Here is an 18,362-nt window from a genome sequence, read left to right as displayed (position 1 = left end):
CCGAGTCCAGTGCGATTGCGCGGAGGCCGCGGGCGAGGCGGGGCCGCGAGCGAGTGAGCCGTGCGCCTGCGCGGAGGGCTGCGTGGCGCGGTGGCGGGGAAGGGCGGTGTGAAGTGAGTGGCGCTGCGGGAGGGGCCGTCGGCGGCGCTGGTGAGCTTTGCGGAGTTGGGCGGTGCCGAGGAGGAAGAGGAGGTGGGGGCTGGGTCTGACGCGGCCCGGTTTTTGGGGGCTCCACTTGTTTATTTATTTTTTTTCTCGTGGGTGCCTCCGAGTGTGTGCGCGCTCCACTGCTTGGTGGGAAGGGGGTGGGGGGAGGGCCCGGGGGAAGGGGGAGTTGGAACCGGGGTCGAAACGCCGCGTGACTTCTAGGTGAGGGAACGCCGAGCGGTCGCCGCAGCGTCCGCCGTCGAGAAGCCCTTGTTCCCGCTGCTGGGAAGGAGCGTCTGGTGCCGACAAGATGGCGGACGGGGAGCTGAACGTGGATAGTCTCATCACCCGACTGCTGGAGGGTGAGTCGGGGCCCGGCCGGCCGCGTGGAGGGGGCGCCTCCCTTAGCCCTCCTTGTTCCTCCGCCGCCGGAGCCCGAGGGGACCCCCCCCTTCCCGCCCCGAGGCGGCCCCCGAGGAGGGGGCAAAGAAGCTGGTGGGCCGGGGGGAGCGGCCTCCGGGAACACGGCCGAGGGGAGGCCGGGCGTCAGGGGCTGTCCCCGCAGGCAAGTAGTGCCCCAGCGGACCTTCGGGGACCCGCACGGCGGCGCACCGGCGGGGGTGCCGGGTGACCCTTCGCGAGGAGGGTGCCGGGATGCGTGCTCCGGGGCATTGTACGCCCGTGGGACGTGTATTTCTTCTCTGTTCTCTTTGTGCCTTGCCCTTGGATGCCTCCGCTTCTTGTTACCGGAGTGAATTTTTAAAAATCTTCTCCTTGAGTCGACTGTTTGATCTGTTCGGCATTTTTACATGATGCTACAGGACAAACTCTATTGAAGGAGAAGATAACGTGAGCGGGAGTTGAGTCCCGCCCATGTATTATTTAGCTTTAAAGCATAGTAAGCCAAAAGTCTTTGACCGAGCTGAAGATGCACCCAAGAAAAATGTAGACACGTTTGCTGAAGGGATTGGTTTTCGGGTTTGAGAATTTTAGCAGGTTTGAGCAGGATTTAATTTCTGCACAAACTTAAAAAAGGTCGATTGTAAAGCCTCTCTTGTGTTTAAAAGATATTTACAGGTCTTAGCAGCTTTTGAAGTTTCTGGGCCCTTCTGTTTGTAATTGGATAGTTTTATGTTAGGGTCGGGGATTGAGGGAAAGGGAAGAGATGGAGAGGCCAGGGTATTATTCAGAGTCAGTCGCTGCCTTCTGCCAGTGAATCCCTTTACCCTAAAATTTGCGTCATCACTAGCTGCTTTGTGAGTGTGTAGGAAAGAAATTACGCCATTTAAAAAAATAAATTATTGTTTTCTCTGTCAGAAGCCGTGGAAGGATTACATATCCATTGTTACTGGCTTTCAAATTTCCTGAAGATAATTGTTTGCCACCGTGAAGCAATGTGTACTTACATTTGGAAAATCATCGCAGAAGAAGATTGTGTGATTGGGGGGCGGAAGGGAGGGCGCTAGTTCCTTTTTTCAGCCAAAGTGTCGGTGTTTTATCAGTTCTCTGTGTACCCGTTGTGTAACAAACTACAGTATACTTGCTCCAGATGTGAAAGCCTTCCAGCAGTCTAAGACTGAGTCTCTTAAGACTGAGGAAGAAGCAAAGTTTCACCAGGAACTCTTGTTTGCCTTTTCCTTTACTATCAAGTTATTCTTGGGAGGCCCCCTGGTGCCTGCAGTCAGTGTTCACACAGATGTGAACATCTTACTGGGTCTGTGAGACATTTGCTTTGAAAAAGTGTATGTATTGTAGTTACGCATTGTTATAAGAGGGAAGTGTAGCTATTTAAAAATTTTAATATCTTGTTAACTTTGGGGGAAGTTTATGCTCACCATGAACTTGGCTTGTAAACGTAAATATTTAAAAATCTGATGCTTGTATCTCAATTTCTTTATTTTTATCTTACATAAACTTACATATTTATATACTGTATAGGCATAAAACACAGCAGACTTATGTGTTTTTAAATCTTTGATATGGGATCTTTTAAGTCAGATGCACCCTTTTAAGATTATAGATAATTAAGAAACTTCACTAGTGGATTGTTCAAGGTTGTTAAGAGAAAAGATATGGTGAGGAAAATAGGCTAAGTGATTCTGTTTGTTTCTGTGAATTCAGATTACATACGTGTTGGGTTCTGGTTTTGGGTGATCATTTTCCAGACGTTTTCCCTTTTTAAATTAGCAAGCATTTATTGACCTGCTTTGTGCCAGTCACCAGGAATCCAAAAATAAGACACAGTCTCTTCACTCAGGGAACTCCCAGTCTAAACAAGTGACTTTCAGGCTTTTTCAGCCTGCTCTCTGACAGTAAAGAGTACCATTACTTGCTTCTTAATCCCGGGAAGTATGTTTAGTTTTGACCGTGCCTCCCTGGGATTCTTAAATTCTCCTCTTCTCCTTCCCTTTTCCAAAATCTAGACCTGTCCAAAGACATCCTAACAGACTTGGATTTTCTAATAAATAATTGTTTTTAATCTTCAAATAAGAATTCTTTTGTCTGCCTTGATTTTCAGTGATGTTACATGCTAATTATTAACTCAAATTCAAGTAAAGCTGCTTAGCAGAATAGCTATAGTTAGGTTTTTTTGCTTGTTTGTTTTCAGTATTAAATGAAAGTATTGTACAAGGGAGGGGAAATCAGCAGGACTTGATCTCATTTTAAAATGTTGACTGTAGTTCCATAACATATTCTTGATTTTTTTATTACATCAGATTGCTAGTCAGCTATAACCCTTTTAGTAAGTTTTATTACCAATCAGCTATAACACTTTTAGTAATTTTATGAGTTTCTTTGTGTTTTTTAGGTGGCCAAATGATGTTCACTTCCAAAGTGCCTTTTACGTTTAAATTTTTTGTTATTATTTAATGCAAAACAGTATACTGATTTATTGTTTGGATAGTGCATGTTCCTTCAGTATATTTCTTTCTTTTTTTTTTTTTTTTTTTTTTTTTTGGTACGCGGGCCTCTCACTGTTGTGGCCTCTCCCGTTGCGGAGCACAGGCTCCGGATGCGCAGGCTCAGTGGCCATGGCACACGGGCCCAGCCGCTCCGCGGCATGTGGGATCTTCCCGGACCGGGGCACAAACCCGTGTCCCCTGCATCGGCAGGCGGACTCTCAACCACTGCGCCACCAGGGAAGTCCCAGTATATTTTCTTGAGTTAAGTTTTACTTAACCACAAAGCCAAAGATGCCTACCACTCTTTAGTGATCCTGCTACCACATTCTTGTTGAAATTGAAGCTAGTTCCTATGGGTATCCTGGAAAATCCAGTAAAAGCTTTTTACTTTGATCAGCAGTTCCAAAAGGAGTTAGGATGGCAGTGGAAGTATAGAGAAATCACCTGGGAGCTTTATTCAGACTATAAATGTTGAATTTATTTTGGAGGACTTGAAAAAGGTTGAGTAGAATCTGCTTGTTTGGGAAGAGGGTTGTGTGGAAAACTGCTTCCCGATGGTTGAGATTGTGCCAGCTCTGTTCCCAACAGTTTTATTGAGATACAATTCACATACCATACAGTTTCACCTGTTCGAAGTGTATAATTGAGTGGTTTTTTAGTTGTGCAACCATCAGTCACCACAATCAACGTTAGAAAGTTTTCACCACCACCACCCTCAAACACAGCCCTGTTTTCACTAGCCAACAAATCCCTTTTCCCTTCACCACTCCTCCCATTACTTGGCTACCCCGATATACTTTCTGTCTATAGATTTTGCCTGTTCTGGACATTTCATCTGAATGAAATCATACATTATGTGGTCTCTTGTGATTGGCTTCTTTTAACGTTTTGAAAGTTTATCTATGTTGTAGCATGTGTCAGTATTTCATTCCTTTTATGGCCGAATAATATTTCATTGCATGAATATACCACATTTCATTTGTCCATTTATCACTTGATGGACATTTGAGTTGTTTCCCCTTTTTGGCTGTTGTGCATAATACTGCTATGAATGTTCATGTATAAGTGTTTGTGTGGGCATATGTTTTCATTTCCCTTGGGTATATAGCTGGGAGTGAAATTGCTAGGTCAAATGGTAACTCTGTTTAACTTTTTGAGGAACTGTTAGACTGGTTAAAGCCTCTTTTCTGATTAAATTGTTTAATTATGACCCAGCAGTCTAAAGATTAGGCAGTTTGAAGGAAGTGCTAGTTGATATTGGCAACCTCAACTTCTGCAGGGATAGTGTTGTTGTGTAGACCCAAGGCCAGGTCTGTTAAAAAAGAGCAGGTGGAGGAATAGGGGAGATGGTCTTAGGGATACTTTCTCTCTTCTCTTGCTTCTTTTTAGATGAGAAGCTAGAGAAGGCATAAAGATGCTACATTGTTCAGAGATTCAGGGATTAGGTTGGTTGCTTGGTTTTCTTGTCAGTTCCAGCAGGTGAGGGAAATTTTGACAGTTTGAATAAGTAGTCCAGAGTATTTTTATTTTATTTGAAAATACAGAGCTGGAGCTTTTCTGGTAAATGCCTAAACCAAGATTAGGATTTATTGGGATTTAGAAATCTATTTACATTTGAGTGTAGAGACAGGATTATATTAAGATTTAGGATTAGTGAGATAAAGATAGTAAATTTTATCAAGTAGGTTTTTTGCATCTGAAGTCTTATTATCCACATTTATCTTTTAACAGAGTATCCATTCCAGCAGTATACGTTCTCAAACAACTCTTAACAGGTAAAATAACGTCAGTGTTAAGAATGTCAAGATATTTAGAAATAATTAAAGTTTCAGAAACAACCTTGATCCTGGAAATCTTGGGCTATAGGGATGCAAGAAGAAATGGTTTGTAAATGTCAGTAGGCTTAGCAGTGGTGTGGTGGTGGAGGATAGGGATTCCCAGTTTAATCTTCTAGGATTTAATTTTGAGTGAATACAAATTTATACCCTCAGGCAGCGATCACTGCTCCTCTAGCAGCTGTAAGTAGCCATTTCAAGGCTTATTCTTTCTGGGAAAATAGGGGATCAGTGAAGATAGGAAGCAGAAAGATATTAAGGTTACAACTCATCTTTCTTTTTGTAAACCCTCCACCTTCCCCCAAGATTGAATATGATTACCTTTGAAGTCTTGGTTATTGGTAGGTGAAATGTAGTTTTTTTTTTTTACACCTCATTCTCTGAAATACACTGTACCTCAGAGATTTTCCATCTTTAAAGATAAAATGAAAATGCTTTAATAGAAATTGTCTTTATTCCACAATTAGAAGTAGGGGACTAAAAATGCAGAAACTCATTCTGAAGTTAAGTAAGTACAAATAACTAGTTGCCAGTCTTTTCCTAGTTTAATGGAGGAATTCAGTTCCTGGTCTAGGTGGGTACTTGTCATGCAGTAGAAAAAGTAGTAAAAGGACAGGGACAATTGTCCTTTAATCTGCCTACCCACTATTCACGTGTATAGCAAAGTGATTTATGAGGACATACATAACCTTCCTAATAGTCACTGACCTCAGGGCTCTCCCTTCCCAAATTTACCCACATCTGTGCAAAGACAAATTGAAGTATTTATGTTACATGCGCGATCTGGTGGGAATGTTGCTTTTGGGTCTTGATATATGCTGGCACTGTGTAATTTGGAGGTTTTGACACAGTTTATTTCCCCATAAAGGAATTTAATCCTTAGAATGTTCATCAGACTATGCCTGAGTTCCCATCTAGTCAATTTCCAAACTATTGATCAAAACATTTTCTTGCTTTGAGTGCTTGTCTAACACCATTTTAACTTTTCCCTTAATCCTACCTACTATTTTCAAGATTTAGAGAAATCAAAAGTTACTTTTCATGGGCTTCCCTGGTGGCGCAGTGGTTGAGAGTCCGCCTGCCGATGCAGGGGGCACGGGTTCGTGCCCCGGTCCGGGAGGATACCACATGCTGCGCAGCGGCTGGGCCCGTGAGCCATGGCCACTGGGCCTGCGTGTCCGGAGCCTGTGCCCCGCAACGGGAGAGGCCACAACAGTGAGAGGCCCGCGTAATGCAAAAAAAAAAAAAAAAGTTACTTTTCATATTTAAGGACATCTATTATATAGCTTTCTCTAATATTTAGCAGTTATTATGGCTCTTTTTTATTTTAAATAGTAAACTGAGAGGCAAACTTTATAGGTACTTGTAGGTTCATCTGTGTTGTTTGAATATGTATCAAATAATTGAGCCAAAGTAGTGAAAGAAAATGACCAGGCTTCTGGAGTGAAAGTGAGAGAAAGATCTAAGTTATATAATGACAGAAAGGAACATATTTTATGAACATCAGACCTTAACTGCAATAGTTATGTGAATCCTGAATGATAACAGATATATACTCAATTAAGTGTTTATTCAAGGTAGTTCAGTAAGTATTGTTATAGTGGGGGACCGTGTTTATACTCGCTAAAGGTACAGGTTCTGGATGTATTATAATTTCAGCTCTTCCTCAGTTTCTTCTGCATTTTGAGGATGATAATCGACCTGCTTCATAATGTATCTGTAACAATTAAACTGGTAGAACGCTTAGACCATAATAAAAGCTCAGAAAATGTTAGCTACTGTTATTGTTTAGTATAAACCTGAGTGTAAGGTAATAGAGGGCTTCTTATGCTACTGAGCCCTGGACCCTCCTCAAAGGAAGGCTATTTCTTGTGAGGATCTAACAGATGTGCCCTCCACATTGTTTGTTGCATACAACCACTCATACATAGTATGTATGTATGTATGTGTAAAACATTTCTTTCCTATTCCCATTATTCAGAATTTATAATCTGGTTTGACATATTAATGTTGGTGCTGAGGGGGAGAGATATTTTTAGGCAGAATTAAATGGTGAAAGGTGATTTAAGGAGATTCGGTGTATGCTTTCTTTTGGCTAGGGGCTAGAGAGCAATGGATTTCAAACTTTGAATCTTGGGACTACTCTGTACTCATAAAAATAATTGAGGGGCTTCCCTGGTGGTGCAGTGGTTGAGAGTTCGCCTGCCGATTCAGGGGATGCGGGTTCGTGCCCTGGTCCGGGAAGATCCCACATGCCGCGGAGCGGCTGGGCCCGTGGGCCATGGCCGCTGGACCTGCGCGTCCGGAGTCTGTGCTCCGCGGCGGGAGAGACCACAGCAGTGAGAGGCCCATATACTGCAAAAAAAATAAATAAATAACTGAGGACAAGAACTTTGATTTGTATGAGTTATTTATCAGTACTGTGTTAGAAATTAAAACTAAGAATTTTAAAATATTCTTTAAAAAAATATTCTTTAATTCATGTAAAATAACGATAATAACCTATTCATTTTACATAATCAGAGTTTGTTTTCTACAACAAAAATAATAGTGATAAGCACATGTCTTTAATGTCTGGTTTTGTAGAAGACAGAATTCTCATATCTGCTTTGCTTCAGTTTGTTTTGATACATTGTTTTGGTTGAAGTATATGAAGAAAATCTGTACTTTTACAGATACAAAGTTGTAAAAGGAAGGAGTATTTCAATAGCCTTTTTAGATAATGGTGGATATTCTTTAACATTATACCAGAAATCGACAAGTGATAATTTCTTAAAGGTTAGTTGTAATGTAGAATCTGAAATATTGTTCTCTTACATTAAAATCCATTTATCTATCTTGCATTTTAAATGGATCTTACAAATGACTTTGTAACATGCATTGGTCGTTTTGAAAATACTGGTTAAGCTGATTTATGCAGATGTTCAAATGTTGACACATTTTATACAACATCAAAAAATTCACATTTGTTAATATTACAGCAAGGTATCAGAAGAGTCCTTAAGTATGAAGAAGCTGTCAAATTCATGGTGTTGGATACAAGGTTTCCAAAATTTTAATTTTCACTAGCAACAAATACTGTCAGTTGTTTTCTTTGAAGTGACAGGCTCACTTTGTTCATTTTCAAGAGTATCTGTTAAATATCTTAAGTGTGAATAACCATAGTTTGTCACTTGTGCTTTCCAGTAAAAGAGATGGTCTGTGAAAGTAGCTATATCAGCTTGGAACTAAAACAGTCATACAAGTGCTCTTTTTGAAGACAACCATTGTACTTTGATATGCAACAGAAATGCTTCATGGATACTTTCATTTCATCATGCAGAATATTAAAAAGATGTATACTTGTTGGTGGCGATGTAAGAAAATTGATTGTTTTTACTGCTTAATCAAGGGCAAGGGCATTTTTAATTGAAACTGGACCTTTTTTGTTTCGCTGTGTGTGGCAATTTAGTGCCTCTGATTTGGTTTCTGCTGAGGTGTCGGTGTTTTAATCACCATTGCTTTTGCACCATGCAGATGTCAACACAGTGAAAAAGGGGATCACACTCGTGAGAACCACAGGACTAGGGTGCTCCCTTCTTCTGTTCCTGAAATGTCTAGTCCTCCCCTGTATCTTAATTTTCTTCTTCACTCTTTTTTCATTATCTATTTGTTTACTAGTTTACCTGGAATGATTTTTTTAACTTACGGCAATACACAGACCCCTCTGAGAAATCATGAAAGCCCCGGACTTCTCAGAAAAGTATACATGTGTATGTGCATACACAGTATTACAGTTTGGGTTTTTATACAGAGCTCCTGAAGGCCATCTGTAGGCTCAAATCACATTAAGCAGGCAAACTTAAGATAAATTGAAATTATGACAGTGGCTTAATTCTTTCATTTAAAACCAAAATTCCCCATTCTAGCCAACTGTAAAAATTTTACTTTTTTTTCTTCTTTGTGGCTTAAAGTAGACTCATACTAAATATGGAGAAATTGCTGTTTCATCTTAGAAAAAAAATTTAGGAAATCTGGATTTATGTTAACTTTGCTGTTGATTAGTATGTAACCTTGAGTGAATCTTTTTGGTAGGGTAGAGGTTAAAATGTTAAAGGTTAATGAAGATTACTAAGATTTCATGTGGCAGATGTAATAGTGGAATTAGGTGTTTTTTTCTCCTTGTCATTCTTTCTGTTTTAGAGAAGACAGTTATTAGTAAGAACTTGCTGGAGAAAATAGCAGATGGTTATTGAAAGATAAAATTTAGTGTATACACAACACAGACATATATGACACACACCATTTGTAATTTAAAAAACAAACCTGCATTGAAAAGGTTTTTACATGAATATGAAATTTGAAAAATAATGATGGAGTATAAATTTTTGTAATCATGAGAAGAAGGGACTTCTTTTGGGGGAAGAGAACATTTTGCTTCATTGAGGTTCAAAGTTAGTGTTCTGTATCATCAAAATCAACTGGAAGTGTTCATCTGTTAATGCTGATCTATAATGAGATTTTATGTATTTCATCTTGGAAGGTGTCTTAACACAGATAGGTAGGTACTACTGAAACTATTATCAATCCAAAAGCATGTGGTTTTACTTAAGTGATTTTAGTCATCACTTGGAAGGTATTTATAGAATTTTATTAGTTCTCTCTTAATATTTGCCTTTTATCATGTGATAACATTGCACATTAGTCAATTCCAGTGAGAGGTTAGGTGGAAGCTCCTCACCTGCACAATTAAATGGATTTTGACTTATTTTGCACTAACACTGAGGTCTAAAGAATGCTGTAAGAACTGTGGTTTGAGCTTAGAAAATAGTGTCCAGTGCAAATCTGTGAGGGAATGAAGATCTCACTTGTTTTAACATTTGACAGCCCTGGAACTGTGTAAAGCAACCTGACATTTGCTTGTGATTACAAGCAACATTAGTTGTCAGAGTGACTTAGCATAGTGTATGTTTCACACATAAGTATTTTTTCACATTTTAATTTTAGGTTGAATTATTAAGAAACATTATCAGGTTTGCAGCAAGATCTAATTTATAAAACCTACTCAGTGCTCGATAGTAGTGATTGAGGGTGATTCTCATTCAGAAAAATGTCAATATTGGCCCTCAGCTCAAAAAAGTCACAATAAAACTTTATCACTATTAAACCACTGAACTGCTGTGTGGTAGGGCAAGTCAGGATATTCAGCTTTTGTTTCTGACAAACATTTGTGTAACTGACAATGGTTAAGTTTATGAGAGCTAATGAAATACACCATTGATACCACTGGTTCAATATTTTTCCACTGAGTGATTGCACCATAAGCTTTAAACACCTTCAGTTTTCACAAGCTTTATTAAATTGTCCAACTAAGTCTTTTCCTGCTCCATGAGTATTTTTACCTCCATCATGTTTTGGGTTTGTTTCTTTAGCTTCTTTGAAAGTATTCTTTTTATTTATTTTATTTATTTTTGGCTGCGTTGGGTCTTCGTTGCTGCGCACGGGCTTTCTCTAGTTGCAGAGAGCGGGGGCTACTCTTCACTGTGGTGCGCGGGCTTCAGTAGTTGTGGCTCGCGGGCTCTAGAGCGCGGGCTCAGTAGCTGTGGCGCACGGGCTTAGTTGCTCCGCGGCCTGTGGGGTCTTCCCAGACCAGGGCTCGAACCCGTGTCTCCTGCATTGGCAGGCGGATTCTTAACCACTGTGCCACCAAGGAAGTCCCTTCGGAAGTATTCTTGCCTGTGGTTGTCCCACACAGACTATTCATAGAGGCTAACTTTTCAGTCATTTCAAATTCAGCATTGGCTCCTCAAGTGAGCAAAAGCTAAGTATTGGCAATATCTGTGAACTCATCAAGAGCCAAGGAAACCACTCAAAATCATTTTTGTTTTTTTAACTGATTATCGACGTTGCTTTCAGTGTCCTCAACCCTTCAAGAACTGTCTTTACGGAAGGACTAATAAATATATAGTCTTAAACAAGTTTACAGTCTCAGGACATACTTCTTTGGCTTTTCCAAACAAATATGATTTAATTAACTCACCATTAGTAAATGGCTTTCCTCACTTTCTAATACATGAACCAGTTGGAAGCTTACTTTCATTGCAGCCTCATTTTATTTTTGTGAAGAAATTCTGCTGTGATGAGATTCCATTTACAATTTAAAAAAATTTTTTTGATTGTTACTTTCCTATGAGATAGGAATGTTGTGAAGAAGTGCTTAGTTTCCTAATGTGAACATATATTTTATTCTTTTAGCACAGCTATAATGTCATAAATACAATGCCTAGTCATCTAATTCAGTAACAAAATAATCCACACTCCACTGGGCCTTAGACATTCATATTTCAGTTTTCTTCCTTTGACATGATGAGTATGCACTGGTAATAAAAGTAAAATAAAATGTTGCAGCACAGCAGTAAGTAGATGCTGAAGACACTGTTGAGTTATAACTGCATCTCTGCAATTTCTAGTACCCTGGGAAGCAGTGCGAAACCATGAGGGTGCCCCATGTGGTCTCTATGGCAACTACTCAACTCTGCCATGGTATCGTGAAAGTACCCATAGGTAATACGTAAATGAATGAGAGTGGTTTTGTTCCAGTAAAGCTTTACTTATGGACGCTGACATTTGAATTTGATATAATTTTTATGTGTCACAGAGTATTGTTCTTCCCCTGCCTCCCCCTCCAACTATTTTTAAAAGTATGAAAGTTACTCTTAACTCACAGGTCACACAGAAACAGGGATTGGACCAAATTTGACCCTCAGGCCTTAGTGTTTTCCCCCTTTTCTGGTGTAAACATGGTTGTGCAGAAAGATTATTTTATCAGGAACCAGGAGACCTTGATGCTTCTACCTAAGTTGAATGACTCATTTGCTGAGATAACATACGGGGTTAAGGCCAGTAGTGTCTAGTCCTTGGCAAGGTGTTCCTCAAAATTCTTCACGTAAGCGTCTGAATTTCTAGTGCGTGCCCAATGATCATATTTTGTGTACTTCTCTGTTTTCACTTGAGCAGCCACTCCACTGTTGAAGAGCAACCAACACAGGAAATTTTTGAGGGTTTTGATCTTTAAGAAAAGGAAAGCACCAGTGTGTTCAACAGTCACTCCTGGAGGCATAGGGGAATAGACTCCAAATAAAAAGTGGCAGTCTTACTGGACTAAAGAGGAGAGGTGGAAGTCTGGGGCAACTAAAGCAGTTGAAACTTAAGTCTAAAAGAGGAGAGAATCACATAGACTCTAACCTCAAAATCTGCAGTCAGGTCCCCCTAAGCTCATTGATTTTTAAGATACACACGTGCAAGGGAAGATTCTAAGTAAACCAGAAGAAAACAGTGTCTGGGAAGCTAAGGATATGAGCAGAGATTCCAGCATCCCCCACAGTACCAGCATGGCACAAGTTGAAGTTCAGTCTTTATGAAGTGAGAGAGGCCATATTATACCCTGAGTTTTTCATTGAGACCCCCATCATGGCCACTCTCCAAGATTGAGGGCAAAATGAAGTAGACCAGCCCTCAAGAAGATGTGGGTGAGGGGCTTCCCTGGTGGCACAGTGGTTAAGAATCTGCCTGCCAATGCAGGGGACACAGGTTCGAGTCCTGGTCCGGGAAGATCCCACGTGCCATGGAGCAACTAAGACTGTGTGCCACAACTACTGAAGCCCACGTGCCTAAAGCCCATGCTCTGCAACAAGAGAAGCCACCGCAATGAGAAGCCCGCGCACCGCAACAAAGAGTAGCCACTGCTCACCGCAACTAGAGAAAGCCTGTGTGCAGCAATGAAGACCCAACACAGTCAAAAAAAGAAAAAAGAAAATGTGGGTGAGTCCTTGGTACTCTGCTGCTAAAGGAAACAGCCCTCCATGGAGGAAGATGTCATATAGAAATTGTACAGTTTTTCATCCATAATCAAATATTTCATTCAGTGAAATACTACAGGAATGCTAACAGGATTAATGGACCAAAATATCAAGAGGAGAAAAAGGTATAAATCCACAGAATTCACATATTAGAGTTATCACACAGACTTGAAGATAACTGATTTAATATGCTCAAGGTAAAGAGAAAAAGAAAAATTTTATCAGACCTGGAAACTGTACAACTAAAAAAATATATTAACTAAATTTAAGAATTTGGTAGTGCATTTACTAGCAAATTAGAAACAGCAAAATAGAGTAGTAGTAAACTAGGGGAAAAAAAGAGTTGAGTAGAAATTATGCAGTGCTGAGAGAGAAAAAATAGAGGGGAAGTACAGAAAGAAAGCAACAGAAGACAATGGAAGGGTTTAACATGTGTAATGGGATTCCCAGAAGGACAAGAGATGTGGAATAGAGGATATATTAACCAAGAATTTTCCAAAATTGAGAAAGATACCAAAACAAGATTAAAGAAGGTCTGTGACTTCCAAGTGGGAATAATGTAAATAAAGTCATATTGAGACCCATCATGGACTTAACTCCCAAAATCAAAGAAAAAAATTTTTTAAAGCTCCCAAAGGAAAGAAGTCATTACTTTCAGGACAATAATAAGAGAGATGGTTGATATATCACCTGAAACTACAGAAGCCAGAAATCAATAGAATGACCTCTTAAAGTGCTAAAAGAAAAAAAAAGAATGCTAACCTACAATTCTAAATGTAGTGAGCATATGCTTCAAAAGTGAAGGCAAAATAAAGATAGACTAAAACTAAGAAAATTTATTGATAATAGATGGCACTAAAAAATGCTAAAGAAAGTTCATGTTGAAAGAAAATGATCACACATAAAAGCACAGAACTGCAGAAAGAAATGAAAGATAGCAATAAGAATAAATGTGTATAAATATAAATTAGGACTGTTTAAAATAATTGTGACTTGTGGGGTTTAAAATATATGGGAGCAGTATATGACAGCTGTAGAGCAAAAGTCTGGAGAGTGGTAAATCAGTCACAAGTGCATATGTTATCTCTAGAGTAAGCGCCAAAAGAAAAAGAATATATAACTAAAGAGCTAATAGAGGAGAAAATGGAATAATAAAAGATAAGCAATTACTCCAAAGAAATGTAAGAAAAGAGAAAGGAATAAAAAACAGATGAGACAAAACAAACGACAGGATGGTGTACTTCAACTCAGTTTTCCCAGTGATTATGGTAAATGTGAGAGGAGCAAACACTCCAGACAAAGCTCAGAAGACATAACCATATACTGTTTACAAGGGACATATTTTAAATTTAAGGGCACAGATGGGTAAGTAAAAGAATGAGGAAACTACATTATGCACATACTAACCGAAAGAAAACTGAGTCGGCTATATATTTATGCCAGAAAAAGACTGTAAGGTAAGAAGAATCGCTAGAGGGAAAGAAGAGCATTGCACAATTTAAAGGAATAAATTCAACAGGATGATATAACAATCTTAAATTTTTTAGGTATGTAATAATATAGGTCACAAACACAAAAAGGAAAAGTTGATAGAACGAAAAGTTTGAAATAGACAAAACTACAACCATAGTAGATTAATGCACCTTTCTCAGTAACTAATAAACAAGAAAAAAAATCAGCAAGGATCTAGAAGATTTAAACAACACAGTAAAATTGATACACATGGAATGCTTTACCCAGCAACTGTAGGATATTACATACTTTTCAAGTATGTATGGACACTTAATAAAATATACTGTACCATAGAGCAAATCTCTAAATTTGAAAGAAAGGAGAGATCTCAGATATGTTCTCTGAATTCATTGGTAATAAGCTAGAAATCAATAGCATATAATTGGAAAATCCTCAGGTATTTAGAAATTAAGTAATGTAAATACTTTCACATGTCTTATTGGCTAAAGAAGAAATAACAGTGAAAGTTACAAAATACATTGATCTAAATAATAGTGAAAATATGTGTTAAAACTTTTACAGTTACAGCTAAAAGCAGTGCTTAGAGGGATACATATAGCTTTAAATGTATATATTAGAAAAAAAGGCTGAACATTAAACTATTTCAAGACAACAGAAGAATAAATTATAACCAAAAAAGGTAGAAGGAAAGATATAATAAAAATAAGAGCAGAAATCAAATAAAAAGATGTATGATTTTTTTTAAAAATGAAATCCTTGAAAAGATTGGTAAATTGATAACCACTTAGAAAGACTGATAATGTAAAAATTTTTTTTAAATTTACCAGTATCAAGAAAGATATAGGAGGGCTTCCCTGGTGGCGCAGTGGTTGAGAGTCTGCCTGCTGATACACGGGACACGGGTTCGTGCCCCGATCCGGGAAGATCCCACATACCGCGGAGTGGCTGGGCCCGTGAGCCATGGCTGCTGAGCCTGCGCGTCCGGAGCCTGTGCTCCGCAACGGGAGAGGCCACAGAAGAGAGAGGCCTGCGTACCGCAAAAAAAAAAAAAAGAAAAAGATATAGGAGATACCACTATTAAAGGAGACTAAAAAGATTGAACAAATAATGCAATAATGTAATCCTGGATTGAATTCTGTACTAGGGAAGAATATGCTGTAAAAGACATGATGGAGACAGTTACTAAAATTGTAGTACATTCTTTATTTTTTTTCAACTTTTTTAACTTTTTTATATATTTATTTATTTTTGGCTGCGTTGGGTCTTCGTTGCAGTGCACATGCTTCTCATTGCCTGGCTTCATTGCGGTGGCTTCTCTTGCTGCGGAGCACAGGCTCTAGGTGCATGGGCTTTAGTAGTTGCAGCACGTGGGCTCAGTAGTTCTGGCTATCAGACTCTAGACCGCACGCTCAGTAGTTGTGGCGCAAGGGCTTAGTTGCTCTGCAGCATGTGGGATCTTTCCAGACCAGGGCTTGAACTCGTGTCCCCTCCATTGGCAGGCAGATTTGCGCAACCAGGGAAGTCCCTTTAGTACATTCTTCAGATTAAAGATTTGTATAAATATTAAATTCCCTGAATCTGATAACTTGTATTGTGGCTGTGTAAGAGATACTATCAGGGAATAATACTGATGTATTAAGGGGTAAAAGAGCATGATGTATGCAGTCTATTCTCAGATGGTTCAGAGAAAAGTTTTAAATATATGTATTTTAAGCATAATAAGATTCTAAATAACTTAATGCTAATAAATTTGATAATTTAGATGAAAAACTAACCTTGGCAAACTGACACAAGGAATAGAAAACCCGAATAGTCTAGTATCTGTTAAAGAAAATGAATTTGTACTTAGAATACTTTTCAAAAAGAAAATTCCAGACCCAGATGGTTTCACTGGTGGCCTAAACATTTAAAGAAGAAATTTTACCAATTGTATAAAGTCTCATACAGAAAATAAAAAAAAAGGTAACACTTCCCAACTTGATTTCTTAAGCTAGCACAACCTTAATACCAAAATCTGATAAATAACAAGGAAAGGAAATTACTGGCCATTATCTCTCAGGAATATAGCCACAAAAATCCTGGGCAAAATATTAGCAAATTGAATCTTGCAATATACAAGAAAGATAATGTCATGATTTGGTGGGGCTTATTCTAGGAATCCAAGTTCAGCACAATCAGTATAAGTCGTATTAACAGAATAAAGGGGATGAAATTATGATTATCTCAATGAGATAGTGTATTTGACAAAGTTTAAAGACTCTTCATGATAAAAGTTCTTAGCAAACTAGTCGAGTATGTACAAAATTATAGCTATCATACTTAATGGTGAAATAATAGAATGTTTTTCCCTCCAAGTTCAGGAACCAGACAGGGAAGACCATTAGCACCACTTCTATTCAACATTGTCCTGGAGGTCCTAGTCAATTCAGTGAGGAAGGAAAATAAAAGATGTAAAGATTGGAAAAGAGGTAGAACTGGCTTTTCACAGCTGACATGATTGTATATATTTGGAAACTACAAAGGAATGTATAAACTGTTAGAATAGGAAGTAAAGTCGGTTTTCAAAAATCCGTTATTTCTATATGCTAATATTAAACAATTGGAAAATGAAATAAGAAAACACATTTACAGTATCAGTGCCCCTCACCTCCCATCAATTTAATGAAAAATTTGCAAGACTGCCACACTAAAAACTGTAAAACAGTGCTGAGACAAACATGACAACCTAAATAAAGGAGAAATATTATGTTCGTGGATTGGAAGACTCGGTATTGTTAAGGTATCAATTCTCCCTAGACTTACATATTCATTCCCAGTTAAAACAAGTTAGGGTTGAAAGGGACAAGCCAGTTTTAAAACATATTTGAAAATGCAAAAGGACCTAGATTAGCCCAGGAAATCTTAACAAAATGAGAATGATTATATTACCTGATACCAAGACTTTATTAAAAACTATAGTAATTAAGATAGCATAGTACTGGGACTTCCTGGTGGTCAGTGGCTAAGACTCCGCACTCCCAAAGCCGGGGGCCTGGGTTCGATCCCTAGTCAGGAAACTAGATCCCACATGCCACAACTAAAAAAAAAAAAAAAAAAAATAGCGTAATACTGATGTAAAAATAAAAAGGTTAACGGACTATGTAGAGTGTTTAGAAACAGACCCATTCATGTATGGTCACCTAATTTTTCTACCAAGTTAGCCGTGCAATTCAGTGGAGAAAGGATGATCTTTACAATAAATGGTGCTAAATCAGTTGGATATCTTTATGGATAAAAGTGAACTCATACAACTTAACATGAAAAAAAAACCTAATTAAAATATGAGCAGAGGACCTGAATAGACATTTTTCCAAAGACGATATACAGATGGCCAACGGGCACGTGAAAAGATGCTCAACGGGCGGCCTTGATTTATTCCTTTTTATCAGTTGACTGATAAACTGAGACCCAATGCAGCCAAATAAATAAATAAATTTTTAAAAATTTCATACCAAGATTAAGAATTATTCCTATTGCAGAGCATTGAATCTAAGCTAGTATTCTAGATACTTAGTGGAAGATACAAAGTTAGATGTGTTTTTTTCATCTTAAAAAAATTCAGATGTTTATGGGAAGTAGGTAATTGATGTTTGAGAACTAGTACTAATGTAGAAGTTATGCTAAGTTCTTATAATAAAGGCAGTTCTGCTGATAATTGTTTTGAATTTCAGAGATGATCTTATTAACTGTCATATTTGCTTAAAACACATTTCAACATTGGCTCTGTTTCCTCCTTGTTACTTATATATTACTATGCTTATGGAATATATACACGAATAGGCTTTGACGGGGGGGGGGGACGACTTTTTTTTTTAAGCCTCTCTCAGCCTGACAAAGGAATCAGCAATTTTTAGCAAGAAATTCATGGACTTAATTGTAAATGGGAAATGATAGGAGTATATAGAAGTATAGTCTCTGTTTCCTTTTTAAAATGAGATAGAATGGGAGCTAGCAGTGTATCTAAAGAGAAAGAGCCAGTGGAGAAGGTAATGATGAGAGGAAATGATTGTTGAGTTCAGTAGGGCAAATAAGGAACTACCCATGGACCATTCCTCCCCACTCCATCCCAGAAGTTACTGAGAACCATATTAATTAATGAGTCTTAGTCACTTGGGCTGTGAGGCTTT

General features: G+C 38.6%; 1 protein-coding gene across 2 annotated transcripts in view; it reads left to right on the top strand.

Moving 5' to 3' along the window:
* The first annotated feature begins 15 nt into the window (after nt 1-15).
* Nucleotides 16-18,362, top strand: part of PPP1CB (protein phosphatase 1 catalytic subunit beta) — a 37,668-nt gene continuing 19,321 nt past the window's right edge. The window contains exons 1-2 of one of the 2 annotated variants that reach the window (XM_030858054.2): nt 16-150; nt 370-509. In XM_030858054.2, the coding sequence (XP_030713914.1) occupies nt 458-509 (52 nt within the window). In that variant the 5' untranslated portion in view covers nt 16-150; nt 370-457. Of the gene's footprint in view, nt 193-369; nt 510-18,362 lie in introns of both variants that reach the window. The other variant, XM_030858055.3, reaches the window with a different exon arrangement.

The sequence above is a fragment of the Globicephala melas genome, chromosome 12 (assembly GCF_963455315.2).
Source record: "Globicephala melas chromosome 12, mGloMel1.2, whole genome shotgun sequence".
NCBI lineage: Eukaryota > Metazoa > Chordata > Mammalia > Artiodactyla > Delphinidae > Globicephala > Globicephala melas.
Note: the sequence above shows the minus strand (reverse complement) of the source record. Positions and strands in the feature narration are given on the sequence as shown.